The 18,450-nt window shown below is 41.8% G+C and overlaps 1 protein-coding gene across 1 annotated transcript; it reads right to left on the reverse strand.

Annotated features, from left to right (window-relative positions):
* Positions 1–76: 76 nt before the first annotated feature.
* LOC117558258 (leucine-rich repeat neuronal protein 3) lies at positions 77–16,533 on the reverse strand. Its single transcript, XM_034234304.1, has 2 exons — positions 16,214–16,533; positions 77–3,767 (listed from the first exon to the last, which is right to left on the reverse strand). Exon 2 carries the CDS (start codon positions 3,354–3,356, stop codon positions 1,227–1,229), a length of 2,130 nt encoding a protein of 709 aa, XP_034090195.1. The 5' UTR covers positions 3,357–3,767; positions 16,214–16,533; the 3' UTR covers positions 77–1,226.
* Between the last annotated feature and the right edge of the window lie 1,917 nt (positions 16,534–18,450).

Here is an 18,450-nt window from a genome sequence, read left to right on the forward strand (position 1 = left end):
GAGTATAGTTATAAACCGTGCATTTTCGTTTGAAATAATCCACATATGAACAAAAAAACAAAGCAGAAAAGTAGGCTTGTTTGTAAAAGAAATAATGACATTTATTTTTTTCTTAGCACGTTCTTAATTAGCTTGTTGTGCCCATTGATCACATATAGTACAGTTAATATAAAAATGGCTTTTTAACTTTACACCCAAAGCAACAACGAAATGTTTTCTTAAAATATGTATGCTAAAAATACTGAGAAAGTATTTCCACTAAAAGTACCGGAGAATAGCTGTGATGACGACATGGTCATGTTTCTTCTTCTCTGTTTACCTCGTGTAGTTCTTGTTGTAGGCACTTACCAGGGCGTCGTGAGGAGATAACACATCAATCCCCTCAGTTTTAATCAACCTGTTTATATTTGTTTTCCTCCATTTTTTTTTTCCCAGTCACCATTGCAATGAGAACTACACAGCATAAACAGCCCTTTGGCAAATGTCCTCCCTGGATACTCGTTTTGAAGCTGAATTTCATTAAGCTTAATGTGACGTTGTAATCAAAAGTAGTCTGCTCCTTGCCTTAATTTAAAACCCATTCAAACGGTGCGGATACAGAGGATTTGTCTTTACATCAACATAATAGAGAATATATAACAATATTTCCATGAAAAAACCAAGAATCCATTTTAAATAGAAAAAGGGGGTTTATATTTCATCAAAAGGCTTACACCATAGTCACTGTAATTTGTCTACTCTACTAAATCTCCCTTTCCCATAATAGACAGGTGTTATTACTGTATCTCTAACTCGTCTATGGATGTTCGACAAAGCACAGACGGTATTGCTTGGGACCACACGGACAGTTCCACAACTCTTAACACATTTAACAGTCAATTACAAGAGAGTTGACCATCTTCATTTTCACGTTCTTTTCTCTGCCTGTATCTCTGTATGGATGATAGTGAAATATATTGTTTTGCAGTAAATGCCCCTACTGTTGATGTGAGCCTGATTTGATGTTACCAAGCCACCACATCAGCTGGGGGTTGAAACTGGGAGAGCACGTAGTCTTATTTCAAACTGTTCCATCCCTGTCCGATAAAAGATTTGCCAGTGTGTCCGAGCCGGGGACCAGCAATGGGTTATGCCTTTTGAAACAGTACTACAGAAGTGTCCACCGCTGACAGTGGGCTAGTCCATTCAGTGTAGTTGGTGTGTGGTGCTCTACAAAGCTGCGCCTCTTAAAATGCATTGTCAGATACATTTATGACTGTGGCTTTCACGTTCACTCCACTTGGCAGTCCTTTACCTGAGACCCACAGCTTTGTAAAGAAAGGAGAGTGCATTCCGGTAGCTTCCTCCGGTGTCAGCGCAGCCTTGGACTCGCATTTCCTTATATCCCCATAAAAATGGTGGTTCCGCAGAGAGACATAAATAAGCAGGCATGCCACTGAAATCACAGCCAAGAGCACACCAAACACGGTGATTACTGCTGTGTCCCATTTCTCTGTGTCCTTGGCTGCCAGCTCTAATCCCTTAGTGGTGACATTGACACATTTGGTGTCATGGTTGTAGTGGATGCTGCCGACATCCACACAGACTTTGTACAGGGTGGCGGGGCTGAGATGTGTGAGGTTGTACACCTGGACGTCAGAGGGAACCCTGGTGGTAAACGTGGTGGTGGGCTGGCTCGGATCGGACCCTGTGTACCATTTAATGTTGGGAGCCAGGGTGCCACGATTCGCCTTCCACGAAATCAAGATGGAGTTTGTCTCCACTGTTTCGATTATGACATTCAGAGACCCATTTGCAGGTTGGGGGAAGTATCCATTCACTTCTACTGAAACAGATTTAAGATCAGCTCCAACTAGATTATGGGCGACACATGTGTAAAGACCTGCTTCTTTTTCTGTTATATCATAGATGTCAAAAGTTCCCTCTGGGTGCATGTAGAACTTTTCGGACACGGTGTTAGGCTGGACCCTGGTGCCAGACGGCGTGATCCAGTAGATGTCCGGCTCTGGTTCAGCGTAAGCTCTGCAATGGAGGGATACTGAGCTACCATTCTTTACTTTAATTTGCCCGGGCATGCTTTCGGGAGAGATAAGTGGTAGACAAATCTCCATCATCTCTCTGAAGTGCACCTGTCGGACATGCTGACCCTCGTACTCTGGGGGCTCCACACAGAACAGTGAGTCAGGCTCCATGAAGCGAAGGTTGGTTTTGTTCATGTTCATCCAGCGGACTACGCAGTCACAGCGGATGGGGTTGCTGTGCATGCTCACCTCTCTGAGATTTGGGAGGGACTCAACAGTAATCCTGTGAAGGGCACTGAGCGCATTGCCATTCAGCATTAGGGTTTCCAGCCGTGGTAGTTTGTAGAAAGCATTAGGATGGATATAGGAGAGTTTCGGATTGTTGGTGGCTTCTATTTTGGTCAGTTCGGGGAGGTTATTGAGGGCAAAGCTGTCAATGGAAACTAACTCTGGCATGCTGTTAATCCCTAGTTCTTTCAGATGCAGCATATCCACAAAGTCCCCTCTCTGTATTCTAGAAATTGGGTTTTTATTAAGATCCAAAAACTTGAGATTTTTTGCATTTTTCAGGGCAGAATGAGGCACCTCTGGGAATATATTATCATAGAACGAGATGCTCTCTAAGTTATCAAGACCAATCAGCGCATCGTCAGGAAGCTGAGAGAGGTTCATTCTGGTGAGGACTAGACTGCGGAGATTACTGAGTGGTTGGAAGTTCATATCGTCAATAGAAAGAATAGGATTCTCGCCAATCATCAGGATTTCAAGATTTCGCATTGGGTCGAACCACTCTCTTTTAATAGCCTCAAGCTTGTTGGAATTGAGGTGGAGCCGCACAAGGTTGCTGAGACCCTGGAAAGCCATTGGGGAAATGTAGGCGATGAGGTTGTGATTCATGTATAGCTCCTGGAGGTTAGCCACCTCAGCAAGACTTCGGTCAGGTAACTCTCGTATCCAATTTTCCTCCAAGTGAAGGGACATCAGCTGAGGAAGATTCCCCAGGTGGACGTCACTGATGGAGGATAAGTTGTTTTGCGATAGATCAATCTCTGTGATGTTGGCCAGGTAATCCAAGGGTTTGTCAATCTTGACCACATTGTTTGTTTGCAGTAATAGTACTTGTGTGCCTAGCGGTAATCGTTCCGGCACGCTAAAGAGTCCCAGGTCATTACAGTCAACTGTCTGAGCCTCCATGTACACTGAACTCGGGGAAAACCAGGGTCTAATCTCACACACACAGAGCTTCGGGCAATCAGGCCTCTCCTCTGTGGCCACAACAAAAGAGGCCATGGCCAAGCCGACAAAGAGACGATCCACGAATGACACGTCCTTCATATTGGACCGATTCCCTCCAGTTAGAAATTGGTCCTTGTAGATTAAGCGTTCTGAGCTGTTAACTTCACAAATAATGAATCATTTGCTGCAGCTGCTGAGGCGATTGACTCACCGCCCCTGCCACCGCCACCACCTTCTGCAGCAGGGCTCCCTGGGGTTGTTTTGTCTTGCTGCGTAGACGCCCTTGGACGTAATGACCAATCACTCAACGCTGCCTGCAGGTGTCAGGGTTCAGCGGACCAAGGCTGCAGTCAGGCAGACCCGAAAATGCGGGAGGAGGGAAAAAACGGGTGGGGGGGGGGGGGGGGGGGGGGAATGAAAATCTGAAAAATGTTCTGGTTCTTTAAAGATGGATGTCCTCACTGATTGTCGTCACTAGCTCCCAGAGTCCACAGCCCAGTCCATTCCTACCTGTGTAAGACAAACAGATAGAAGCAGTGTGAGTATTACCAGATACTAGATGTGGTCAGGGAATTTTATAAGAGAAGGATTCTGGCATATTGACATTTGGTATAGGAAAACTGACGCATGTTGACATTTGTACATGATCCCTTCAAGATATAAAACCATGGATTTTTATCAGCTTGACCTTCTAGACTTCATTCTCGGGACGCAGCAATGTCCTCCAACAAATTATGGCATTCAACACAGATGTTAGCAGAGTGAGTCTATTATTGGTTAAAGAGAAGGATTTATTAATATTCTTAAATGGCAGACATCCTAGGGTTTAAGCATTAGCCTTTAGGGCAAGCTGCTTCAAGACACTGGAATATGTCAGTCACCATGGCAACAAGTAAACGGGCAGGCAATAACCCACACTGCAGTGAGTCTCAGACAAACGGAGCGTTTGACACAGATGCAGTTTGCACCTGTTTGTTAGAGGACGCAGCAACCGACAGCGACAAAGCGAAAATGCATTAACGTGTTGACATAATTAATCTGTGCAATCAACAAATCTGTACATTAACATTGATCAAAAAACAGGTCCTGCATTCAGTCAGTGGCCACATATTTCTAACAGCTATGTTAAAGTGTACAAAAGAAGGACTAAAGGCAAACACAACTGGTTTTGGACCGACAGTCACAAATAAAAGGTCAAAATGAGATTACCACACGTTCTTACGGACAGAAAAAAAACTCTATAACTGTGTCCGAAATGTCTTATTCATTCACTACTCTAACACTTATGAATCGTCGTCATTTTCATTCCAATTTTTGCATTTATTATATTGACTAAATGAATAGAACACTTTGCAGTAAGTAGGTTAAGTGCCTTTGACTTTCTCCAACCTGTTTTAATGAAACTGTATTAGTGTATACAATGTCCACTCAAATATGGAGGGTTATATTAACGCACTATTAATATGGACACGACCTTTGTCTAAATTGAGTGAAAATGGAGGGCTATACATATTGTACATATTCCATTAGTTGTTTAGGTACACAGAGTTCAATTAAGAACAACACTGTAAACTAGAGATACAGATAATATTTGCTTCGGTATATATAAGAAGTATTTTTAAGACAATGTTTAGGTTTGTTTAAGTTACAATTGATAGAGAGCCAAAAGCTGTTCCCAGTATTGTAGGCAACGGATATATTTCAGGCAATAACAATGTTAATGAAATGTGGCACATGACCAGATGTGTCATTTCATTATCAAAGGTGATTCAATGGTATCACAAAGCTTTCAGGAACCACTATTGATTGAATTGTCCATAAATGTCTTCATACAAGCATGAAGTCATTTAAGACAGGAATCACATGCTGTATTTCAAAAAGACTTATGTTTCACACCGAGATATCTCTTATTTATGTAGTGTCCCTTTTACCATCGCATCGTTCATGTACCAACTTCTCCATGCTATGGCGGAAACTCTACAGTTGAAGTGTACCGTGTAATTTGTCGTATGTAACTGCCTCTTACTGAACAGATGGGTTCGATGGTGCTTGTGATATTTCGGGCCTGTGAGAGCACGCAGCAAATCACGAGAAAAGTCAGAGAGAGACAGTGGATGAAATGGAAAGCATCAAGGGAAGAACACGAACAGAGAGGAATGGATTCATTTAATCGACCTCACCGTCTCCACCTCAGTAGCCACGGGAGATGAGGGAAAATAAATAAATAAAAACTTCAGAAGGAAGGCTGCAGTTTACCCCACCAGCGAAGCCACGCCAAAGGTTCATTCCTCAACCTCTAGCCTATTGGAGGGATAGAGGGGGGAGGTATCTCGCTGGGCACTTTAATAAGCTGCAACACCCAGAGCATTCTGATAAACAAGGTTCAGCATTCCCTGAGCACTGGTTCCTCATTGTGGGCCGTGCAGTTGATTCGTGCCCTGGAAACAGAGGCCGGAGTCTGTTGTTCAGCCGCCAGCGTTTGGCTCTCACCTCTTTCTTTCTTTTAGTAATCACAATTACCAGCAGTGTAATGCGGTCAGGTTAACTATTATAGCGTTGCTTGATTGTGCAGTCACTGCTGTTAGCTCCGACAGGGTTGCAGGGTGCGTGTTATTTGTTTTACCATTAACGATAATTGTATCTTTGAGGAGGTTTTTTTAGGTTACGGCTTCCATTTTGTGATCAATATTTTCTTTTCAAGGCTTTCCTTGCCTGTAAAATAGCGCTGCTCCATTTACACAAGGCTATAAATAAGATGTCTAACCATCCAATTTTGGTAAGGGTTGATGATAGACTTAAGAGACAGATTGACGACGAGAAATAATTATTGTCTTCAGTTTAATGGTAATATTGTCTAATATTCTATATTGGCGAACATCTAGGATTAGAAAGGCTTTACCAGATGGTGTGGCCAGCCAACCGGACAGATTTCCCTGCTAATTAATGAGGATACAATATTGTTAAAGCTAATCCAACATTTGCTTCATAAAAATATTCATTAATACAACAATTTTAATTCATATGTGTTGTTTTCCAAATAGGACCACTGTTTGAAATGGGTTAGGGTTAGCATTTGGGCGCATTTTTTCTTTGCTACTTGATATAATTTGGCTTGGTATATACAATATTTAAAACACTCTAGACCCCATTATGACTTAATTATGTCTCTGTTGTTTGTTGTTTTCTAGCCAATTGTCCTAAACACAAACATAATAACTGTTAGAGAAGATTAAGAGATCATTTAATTCCCATTTGAAGAGCTGGGCCAATTTTATTTGACTATAATTTTTGGCCCATTTATATTCAAATGATTAACTAATCTATTTCTCAACTAACTGCACTAGCTCTAGTTAACATCACATTATTATTCATTCTGTTAAAAATGAGGATAAATGGCCTAAATGAGGATAAATGGCCTCAAGACGAAGAAGTCATTTATTAAAACCTTTTGTGGCTCTAAATGGATCTGTGATAAATTGCCTTGTCATTTCTGTTGACATCAATTCATAGTATAACACGTTTAATTTTGACTAATCATCCAATCAAATACAAAATGTAAGCATAGGTAATAAATTGACTCTCATTTAGCATTTTCTTCCATTACATCCAATAACTATGGATGTTTAATAAACCAAATGGCTAGTGCACTCTGAGGCAGATTTATACTTTAGACATTTTCAATTAGGTAAGACATTTGAAATGGAGATGTATCTCTAAGTATAATAAGTATTATTAAGTGCACGTCCTTATTTGTATATAATGTAAACATAACATGCCTTTCATTGTTCCAAAAATAAAATAAAATGTGTTGACACATCTACGTAAATCAGGTTCAATGCACAGTCTCCTGGATGTCCCAGTGAAAGGCTGCCGACTGAATCAGAGGTGACAACTTGGGTGGCAATGTGTCTGATGTGGCAAATGTACTGAGTCTTCAGGCATGCTGGCCGTCCGAGCGAACAGTGTTGAGTCAACGACTTGCTTATGTAATAGACAGTTTAGAATAGAGACAATTGAGGCCAGCCGAATATGTAAAATAACTACAAAAATTGTTGATACAATACATGCTTTCTGAATAGCTGAATGTTAATGACAGGTGAAACATCTTACAAGCTCACCGTACTTAATCAAGATTTGTTAACACATCAGCAAAATTGAAAAGCTTTCCACAATGGAGCGTCCATCAAGAACACTCGGAGAAATTGGTCTCGTTAAGGGTAGAGACACTGCATTCATTACCCTATGATGTTGAATTATTGTACCAAACTGCCTCATCTAAAGTGATATCCGAATCATGCACAGGCGGTTAAACGGGTAAATTGGTATTGGACCACTGCTTTGTGTGAAGCCCGGTGAAGAGGCAGTCTATATTCTTGTGGCTTTGCACCGTGACTGCTGTGACAATCCACACACTTAGGTCCACACACTTGTACTAACCTATTAGTAAGAGGTCCAGTCAAGCTACCCTTCCCCCCAACACCCACCCACTGCTGCGATGTCGAGCTAATTTCCCACAATTCGCTGCTCTGTTGCCAGTAATTGAGCTGGAGAAGGGAGGGACAGAGGAGATGTGGAGGACAAAATGACTTGCCAAAGTAAGAACTTGTCAAAGAGTGTATTAACCCCTGGTGACCCTGAGATTGCTGCCATTGCAGGAAATATTAGTGGCTCCATGAAGAAGAAGAATTAGCCGGTTAAAGATTGCGAGAAAACAACCACTTCCATCGATGTGTATTTGGCATTAAGTGGAAATAACGTGCTTTGGCTACCCGAAGATAAATGTGGTTAATATGGCTGGGGCAAATATAATTAAAGGGTGGATGCTGGTAATATGTGCCCAGAAAAGCCTTTGGAGATTGTGTAGAGAGATACAGTACATAATCAACAGCTGTTAATATAACCTTGAGGGCATGAAATTGGATCTCCTGTTACCTAACCTCTAACTGCACTCACACATTTAGTCTAAACTTTGACATTTGTTTGGGCAGCCAATGGAAGCCTTTTATAGGTCAGGCTAAGGTGTTCACTCATGGAGCTAACACGAGTTCCCAGGTGTCAGAGGAAAGATGGGGGCAATCATTCAAGCCATGGTCTCCAAAGCACCACCATTACAGTAGCAGGCTGACAGTCTGGCCCATGGGCTTTTCCCTTTCACCAGTGTCAATCCTGACTGCGAACATTACTGCAAACAAGCTCCTAATACCAGGCGTGTTTCAGGACTGCGTTAAATGTGAGATATACAGCTAACCACCTTTCCGTTGCACCAAGAAAACCTGCAATAAATTGTAGCACAATATCAACATATGACCTTTTTAAGTTATTTAACAGACCTTTTTACACTGCACATCCAGCAGATAAGGAGCAACATTTGCATTTATTTGAATTTGTGTTTCTGGCCACCAAATCCAATATTCGCTTCATTTTGAACTCTGGACCCCACTCACTCATACGGAAATAAATGTGGCTTTGACATGCTATCTGCTGTGGAAAATGAGTTTTCAGCTGCCTGCTACCGCTCTAAATGCCAAACATACTAATATGACATTTGGGAATTTCAAAAATCGAATCACTAGTTACTACAAGGTACCCTTTCCAAATTGCACATAGTAATTTGATCAGGAAATGAAATATTTTCCTACATCTTTTCAGAAAAAAAGATAAATGTCGCCCCTGGTAGGTTTTAATTATATTATGAATATATTTATATGTTTAATCAAAGTAACATGCTATATTCCTTATGTATACTGTATGGTAGTGGTTCTCAACTGGTGGGTCGCGGACCTGTTTCAAGTGGGTCGCAGATGTGTGAGTGAATAAAAAAAAATGTGAAAACAAATTTTTTTTTTTTTTTTGGGGGGGGGAAAGTCAAACTTTTATTTTGAAGGCCCGATTTTCTAACGCTGTGCATGCAGTAGGCGTTGGACTGGAAGTACCGGAGACCATGAACGGTTTTGAAAACTTCTGTCACGTAGTGATCATCTTCTCAATAAAACATCTTTGCTGATGTTTTTCCGAGTCTTCTGGCCTTTGATCAGAATCAAGATTGTTGCCGGAAGTCCCTACGGAAAATAACTTTGCGGTAGAACTCTTCTTTATACATCCATGGGTTTGATGATTGACAGGTCACAGAAAAATGGGGGCTATATACCCTTACCCCACAATTTAAAGTAATTCACACAGACTCTCTCCTCTTTGCTCTTCTCTCTGTGAGGAGCAGCAAGCTGTCAGAACAAAGTGAAAAACAAACAATGGCATAAAATATTATTAATATGTCAGGTAGCAATAGATTTATTTATTTTCTTCTCAGAGTATACCAGAATGGGTAGTTTATATGTTAGTATTTCTAAAAATCTCCTGGGGGAGAATCCCCCCAGACCCCCTGCTGGGGTTGGGTTTTCAGCATGTGTGCCTTTTTATGTTATGCAGTTCAGCTTTGATTCCATCATCTCATTAAACCTTATTTAAAAGCATACTTTAGTTCTGTGAAGGGATATAAGATATATATGCACTGTACTTCACTTTAATTCATATTGTATGCTGAAAAGAGTATATTTTACTGCACGATTTTTTGCTGAATAGATTTGAGTGGTTACAAATTTCGGGTCGCGATCTATTGACTAAGGAAAAAGTGGGTCCCGAGGCCTGACCAGTTGAGAACCACTGCTGTATGGTACAACTGCTTAAGTATTTACAATTCTATTGCATTTTTACAAATGTTTTGTTTCGAAAGACAAAATAAATGAAGTGGCCAAATAAGGAAATGACTCAGAATGGTAATAATATAGTTGTACCTTGGAGCGGGAATTTGTAAAAAAAGATTTGTATATGGAAGTATTGTTATTCACCATTTAGAGCACTCCCACTTCCCACGAGAAGCTGTTTGGGAAATGATGATGTCATTGCATCATCATTATAAACCACTATGTCATTAGTCCTCGTTAGATACATATTACACTCTTAATTAGCGTGACATTACAGAAAAAACCTAGCACACCTCCTAATTAAAATGTCTCACATTTCCATTTCCTACTTCTTGTCTGGTAAAAATATCAGTAATAATAATTTGACTCAGCGACATTAATATGTGTTGAGTAGATTTAATGAAATATGTGCCCAACATGGCCGGATGACATTTAAGAGGTTTGGCCGTTGTCAAGGTGAAAAACTCTTCCATCCATATCTTGGCAACACCTCACACTAACCTTCCCATCGGGCCACCTCCAATACCCTAACACTGTCGCCGTTTCGGACAGTAATGGCACAAATACAGCTTGATTAGAGACCAGTGAGATATGACCACTTTAAATGAATGAGTGTACACAGTAGGGGCCGAAAGCATTGGTCCTGGTGGCTCTACGGTGCTAATTCAGGCAGGCCAGACTCGGGCCAGCTGGGCCGTCAAACAGCCGGACAACACTGTTTGTTTTACGCTGTTTATTGAAATGAGTTATAAATCCTCCCCCTCGCTTCACAGGGCTCGGGTGAGGTTAAGCGGAGCGGGGAAGTAAAGATGATTGCTTTGTCGCAGGTTGGGTGCTCAATGAATGTCCCGTGTGGCGAGTCGGGCTGACCTACCGTTTATGTAAAAAATAAAACCATTTATTACACAAGCACTGTGAGGGTTGCGGCAGGCATCAGACAGGAGGTCTGTGAGATGTGAGAAACAGAGATGCATGTGGGGAGCGTGTTGGCCCTCGGGGAAATGATTATGAGGCCTGCACGGTTTAAGTTGTAACAAGGCAGTATTGCATCTGCTGAGAGGTAGACATTACTCTCACCGTGGTAACTGGGTGGAAGACATAAAGGTCAGACGTAAGTGGAAAGTAGGGCGCAGCAGAATTGCCTCCTCTTTCAGGAGAATAGCCTGTGTATAGTAGAAATGGTTCACTGGGAATTTTGATCCACTGGTAATAAGCCTCGTAAGGCTTTCTTCTTCGAGTCAGCCCCTCTCTCTCCGGCTCTTTCTTCCTCCTCCCTTTTTCTCATGAGACTACTACCCCCGCATCTCACATTTGTCTCTATTCTTCGAACCTTTATAGTAAACATTTATCTTAATGTTGCATCACGATGCACCCATGTATTATTTAGAAAGCCGTTTTTTGTTTCAGTCCCTGTGAATCTCCAGCTTCCTGTCCTTCCTCCTGGGCCTCCTACTGTCTCGTTGTTCCTTCGCTGTCGGCCTAATTGCCTTCTCAATACTTGTCACCCCAGCTGTGCCAAATCTAGTCTATATGCCTGCAGAGACGGACTTTCTCAGTAGCTCCTTTTTCCTAATTACAATTGTGTCTGTGTGAGTCTTTTTTTGGCTCGTGTATTGTTCTTTGTATCCCCTAAAGTACACCAGACGAGTCCACAGGCAAGAGCCAACTGCCCACAACCCAGTTCACTAATGTCCACCCGACCAATAGCGGTGATCTTTGTACTGATAAATGAACTGCAATCTGTCTTTGTATTTGTTAGTTTGATAGAGTATGAGTAATGTGTTAAGGGTTTCATGCTTGTTATATGTGTACCTGCCCAGTGGTTGCAGATGGAAATAGCCAAATCTGGTAAAAATCATCCCCTCTCTTTTTGAGATGAATGTCTTTTCATGCATGCTCCTTCTTTTAAAAAAAAAGTCAAACAATCTTTACTCAAAGCTTATGTGCTTCTCTCTTCTCCACCATCTTTACAGGCCTCCATTGATGTCAAATAAATATGATAATAGCATTTAATATACAGCTGAAATGAGAATACTATCCATTATATTCACGTGATAGACAGTTTCATGTAATATATCACTGTGGATAACATTCTAGTACCATTTTGACAGGCCGTCACTTGGCAGACTGGCAACATTAGAGGTGATCTAACATCACTGTCAAAACAAATAGATTGTTAGGTGATCAACGGAAGGGTTAGTTTTGACTTGTTAAGATTTATCAATACAAATAAAACCATTTAAAACCTATTTAATTAAACAATTATGAATTTTCTAAGTCTAAAAACACATCAGTTCTTTTTGCTCGTAAAAAAAGTATTTTTTCCGGAGGTAATAAGTCAAAAGTGAGAGCAAATAGAAGAAGAAGATTGATCTATATTGCTTCCAGTGGACAATGGACTAAAAGTTGGCACGAAGCCATGACGCAACCATACCACTTCCGATAGAAATCTGGGTAAGCCCCCATAGTGGGTGGGTGCCTCTGGAAGGCTTTACCGTCCCTCCCCCTGCCCTTCACCTCATTGATTTACTATTATACTTTCTCCAAGGTAATGCAGAGTCCATTAAAGTGAGCCTTCTATGCAGTGTGTATGCATAATGAAGCTTCCTGTATGTTTCCGTGTGGGAGAGGATGGAAACCGTTCCCCTTACATCTGCACTTGTATGGCCATGAATCAGAGGCAAGTCGACTGTTAATGTAAAATCAATGGTCCAAATTAACCACAGGACCTTAGTCTCCGGTTTTTCAGCCCTTTTTCTTTTTCTGGACAAGACATGCCCTTGGGGCTGAGTGAGGGAGAACAAAACGGCTGCACAGTCGAGCATGGAAAGATACATGTTTCGCAGACACGTGTAACTTCGCCGACACATGAAAACATACAGCTCATTGGCATAATGCATGCATACCGCAGCACACAGTGAGAGAGCAGAGCTAGGTCCCCTTGTCTAATTCGCATAGTGCTGCATCTATTAAAATTAAGCCAAGGTATCCAGCTTAAGGCTGCCGCTGATAAGGTCAAAGGCGTAGCGAACATTCCAACACTCATTTCTCCCCCTACATAATCGCACTCACTTTTGACAAAAATCTGCATAATGTCCCGTGTATAGCTGCTAGCCAAAATGAAAGATGGAGGTGTGAGGGACGGGAGGGGGCTGGGACCGGCAGAGGGGAATGGAGCCAGCGGCATATCCCTCAAAGTCAGAGCCAAATTGAATCTGCAGGTGCAAATGTGGCATGTGTGCTGCCTCTGTGATGCGCAGCTATCTATATTTATATGAATAAAATATGGCCGGTCAAGGGGCCACACGCCTGCAGGGAATAAGCTCCTACGGCAGACGGAATCAATCATTATATGCCACTGAAATGCATTTATCGCCGGCTCGGACCTCCTTATTATGATTTCATGGGGTTTGATATGGGCATTCTCCTTCTGTTTTCATTCGGTGCTACTCTACCTCAGCTACAACAGATGATAGATGTGGCACTTTCAAATGACACAATGTCCTTGTGTCTGTTCAAAGGCTCAGCAGGCGAATGATTGGCTGATTTGAAGACAGACATTGCTTTTTGTATCTGCATTTATATGCATATTTCCAACAGGCTTTGGATGTCTATAGGATCATGCATTTCTTTACGCATAAGTCACTGCAGCTGTATCAATACATGAAGACTTATTCTTATGATATAGGTTTTTATTAATGCTCTGAAGGCCTATATGTATCAATCTGAACACAGAACAGATGGACAGCACAGCAGTAGCCCTCAGATGTCCTCCTTCTTCTCTGCTCATGTTCGAAACTGCAATCTGAACATATGTCCCTATCTGTCCGTCTCTGATATGAATCTGCACTATATAGCAAACTAATTAGTGATGTTCATTTTGCTATTTTGTTGTGAACATCAGCCTTTTTTTACAATATACCCGACATGTGATCTTTTTTTTTTTTTGTGTTCTAGCTAAATACTTAAAATGCAGAAGCAAATGTCATTGCAGACAAAGGAAGTGTCACATCCCATTATGACCTTTTGATATGGACCGAACAGCAAAATGTCACGAATGCTGCCATCAAACAGTTTTGATCCTTGGCTTTTTTTTCCTCTCTCTTTGTGTCTATTTTCACATGATGTGGGTGTGCTACAGTCCATCCAACAGATAGTACATTTTGAAAAATATGAAAACCCTCTTGTCCCCCTTGTTCCTTTTGCCCTCCGTCTGTGTGCTTATTCCATTTTAATGGGTGCCTGTGTTTGTTTGGGAACTGGATGCTATCAGAGAGCCTATGCTCGGCTGCACATGCTGATCCCCTGCAGCCGTCTTGTGAATATGTTTACATGCATTTCACTGAGGAGCCTGGATAGATCCTGGAGCATCTTGTTACCACTATTATTGAATAAAGATCTGGAGATTAATTTGATTTCTGACGACGCTCCTCTGAACCGGTAGTAGCAGTTTGCCACCGACACATCCTCTCCAGTTCACAGGAACATGCAGCCCTCTGCCTATAGAGAAATTAATATGGAACACCCACTCTGTGCTGCTGCCTATCATGATCTCCAAGCCTCCACAAGGCCACTGCAGGCACAATACCTTCTCCACCCCCCCCCCCCCCCACACACACACACACACTGCTTCACACGCAGATCAATAGGCAATTCGCAAAGCCACTCGCTTTAAGTGTATGACTCAGTGTGGACATGTAATATCGATTTGTTTTGAACAAATGTGACCAAATTAATAAAGCAACCCATTACTGCTTTTGCTTTTCCGTTGTTATCACCTTTGGGGAGGAACATGGATACATACTTTAAATGTAACCTCACTAACAGTTTGGGACTATGTTTTGCGTGCAACTTTCAATGTATACAGGAACAACCCTTCATTAACATGTGCTTTCAAGGATTTCTAGTGCACTTTTTATGGCTGAGTATTCCGATATAAGCTGCTCAGCAGGTAGTCACATAATTCGAGGTGGGAACAATGCATGGTGTGTGGGCCGAGGTTTTCTCAGCGTGTCTGGTGTTTGGGCATGATGGCTCTCATGGCATTTCACTGTGTTTCGTATCGAGCAGCTGCTTTGGGGTGAGTCATTCGCACTGTGGAGGCCAACATCTATTGTATCCATCACCGGGAACAAGCACACACACATGGACAGGCATGCATAGGAAGAACATGAGGATTACTGCCAGCTAATTCAGTAGTTGGTGAAAATCACATTTGTCATTATCGGTTTATCTGCCTTTGAAATATTCATGAGTAATACATCTGCTGGATGACATGCATTTAGGACAGAGGGAAGGGGGGGGGGGGGGGGGGAAGGAGAGAGAGAGAGAGAGAGAGAGAGAGAGAGAGAGAGAGAGAGAGAGAGAGAGAGAGAGAGAGAGAGAGAGAGAGAGAGAGAGAGAGAGAGAGAGAGAGAGAGAGGCCCCAATGCAGTTAAAGGATTAGTGAATTCCCTCTCTCTCCAGCCCTGGATGTGTGGGTGTACGGGAAAGTGATGATGGTGATGCATTTAAAGACGCCTCTCAGTGGCTGTGTTGATTACACAAAAGCCCTGCATGCATGTGCTGATGGCTGAATATACATGATCATTTATCTCCACCTTTAAGTGATAATGCGTGTAAAAGAAGCCCAGATTCGTAACGTACTTTCGTAGCATGTGTAGATGAGGACTTTGCAACAGGAAGGTTTTATGAAATGGGGGGGGGGGGGGGGGCACTATTCTGTGGATTTCTTCGAGACGTGTCTGGTGGTGGTGGTGAACTCATAAGCAGAACCGGGGGATATACAACTGACAGTCCTTCAATCCACACACATCTGCTATACACACACACACACACACACACACACACACACACACACACACACACACACACACACACACACACACACACACACACACACACACACACACACAGAGTCCGCCTCGAATTTTATTTTTCTCAAATTCGGCTCTTTGGCAAGTCCATCATAAATCCGGTCTGGTTAAGGCGCATCCTGCATAGTTGCGCAAAAGCGCGTCAAGTGAGGGTTCGAGACCAGTCATCAGCAACATTTTCCTGCATTATATCCCCTAATTCTGCATTTGCATAGGTGATTGTTGTTTAAAAAAAGCTAAAGATAGGTTATTGAAACCGCCAGGATACATCCACAGCGTTTTTCGTCAACTTGGAAAATGTATTACGCATACGAACCGATACGTAACGCGCTTATTAAGTGACAGAAACAAATCCAAGGAGTAAACAGAGTCAACTTACCCGATTTAACCATGATAGCCCTTTGTGTGTGCTGTCTATATTCCCATCAAGTGCGCCGCTCCAATGACGAGCGAGCTCCAGCGCGCGACATAAAGCCAGGCAACAATGTGTGGTCTTCTTATATTTTACGCAGTTGGCGAGATATCAGTTCTCGGATTCTTCCACAAAACGCACGGCTTTTGCATGAAAAGGGAAAAAGGTCGAAGTCCAAAAAGCAGCTTGTGTGTGGAGAAAGATTCACCGCGTGCCCTTCTCTTCTCGTCCTCTCAGCGTCTGTTAACGGCGCATCTCTCCCCTCGATCAAGTGGATCAGGCGGACCACCGTCTCCTCAGCAGTCATTAATATGAGAACAAACCCCGGCTCTCCTGAGGACAGCCAATAGCGTCAGAGAAGCTCGCAGCATCCCGCCTCTGGTTGGCTGAGAGCAGCTGTCAGTCATATCCCAGAAGTCTGTTCTCATCCATGTCTTATTCTGTTGGAGGTGAAGCACGCTGCAAGAAATATCCATATTTACAACATTCTTCTGAGGTGTGAATAGTGCTGACTTAAGACATATTTAAATGGCTGATGGGCGATATTTAATTGTCTGCTGCACATTTGTTGGAAGCTGTTTTTATACATTTTAATACAGGCTCTAACATCAAAGTGACACATTGGAATACTTGATCCCTTTAGCATTGGTCAAGGTAACTATTTTATATAATGTTGGGTACCTTATTTGACATTATTTATTTGTTAACTGTCAAATAAATGTAGTGGAGTAAATAGTACAATATTTCCCACAGATTTGTAACGGAGTTTGATTGATTGATTGAAAAGTTTATTAACAGCTTGTATATTGGGTACAGTACAGTACAGCTCAAAACATACAATTGTTAAGGGGATGCAGACCAGAGAAAGACTTTCGTGTTGTTTACATCAGGGTCCCCCATTTCCAATTCATCATATCATTTAAGACATATAAGACATATTTGACATACAGATGGCTTATTTACAATGTACATACAGGTGGTTTTTTACATACAGATTGCTTATTTACAATTTTCATTTTAGATTTCGTTCTAATACATCCTAACCGGACATTTAAGACATACCAAGTCTACAGATATACAGTTAGTAACAGAGTCTAAAATGCGAGTATATACATAGATGGGGGGGGGGGGGAGCTGTCCATTGAACGACAGGTTGAGATTTGTACCATTACCGGGGCCAGTTTTGCAATGCTCTCCCCCGAAGGTGCTCTTTAAGAGAGGTTTTGAAGGTAAGTATAGTTTTACTTTCCTTTACAGTTGTGGGAAGAGCGTTCCACCTTGATGTGGCATAATTGCGAAACGTGTATTCCCCCTTTTTTGTGCCAAATCTGGGTTTCACATGATTTGTGGAGCTCCCTCTGGTGTTATGATCATGGTATTCCTTGACCTTTGGGAATAATTTTGACATGTACATGGGTACCATAGAGGTGTAGTGGATCTTGTAGACCAGGCCCATTGCAAGTAGCTGTACTCTGTCGTCTACTCTAAGCCATCCTAGGTTGTCAAAGTGGGCAGAGGTGAGGTGGGTTCTAGATGAAAGGTCAAGCAGTAGTCTGACCAGTTTATTTTGCGATGTTTGACTTTTTATTTTTAGCGCCTTGGAGGTGCTATGGTACCATGACGTGCAAGCATAGTCATAGTACCCTTGAATGAGTGAGTCAAAGTCAAATGGAAATATTCAAATAAAATGTGTTTAATATAACATTATAATTAATTTGATATTTTATACACATTATACGCAATGCAATACCTTGGACATGCCTACCGGAGCAATTAGATTTGGGGTTAAATATTTTGCCCAAGGACACTTCAGCATGTTGACTAAAGGAATGGGGATCGAAACTGACACTCATTGGTTGACACCTATTAACCCCCTCAGCAGCCTTATAAACCTTATAAATGAAATAAACATTGTTACATTCCACCTAACTATAACTCAATTAACCATACTACAGGAAAGCTAGGGTTTTGGTTTTGTGTACAATGTATCAAGTAAGCAGCTTAGATAAAACCTATATATACAGTCTATGGGTTCAACACATTCAGTTATGCTAGAAAACAGACACTATTTGGTGTTCTATGTGTATGATTAAATGGTAGTTAAAGTGTAATAGAGAAAAAACGACCTTGAATTGCCATTGCCATTGCAAATTGTGGCTATTAATGACTAATATATGTTTATAGAAATTATTTTTGTTGATTGA

Source organism: Gymnodraco acuticeps, unplaced genomic scaffold (genome assembly GCF_902827175.1).
Source record: "Gymnodraco acuticeps unplaced genomic scaffold, fGymAcu1.1, whole genome shotgun sequence".
Taxonomy (NCBI): Eukaryota; Metazoa; Chordata; class Actinopteri; order Perciformes; family Bathydraconidae; genus Gymnodraco; species Gymnodraco acuticeps.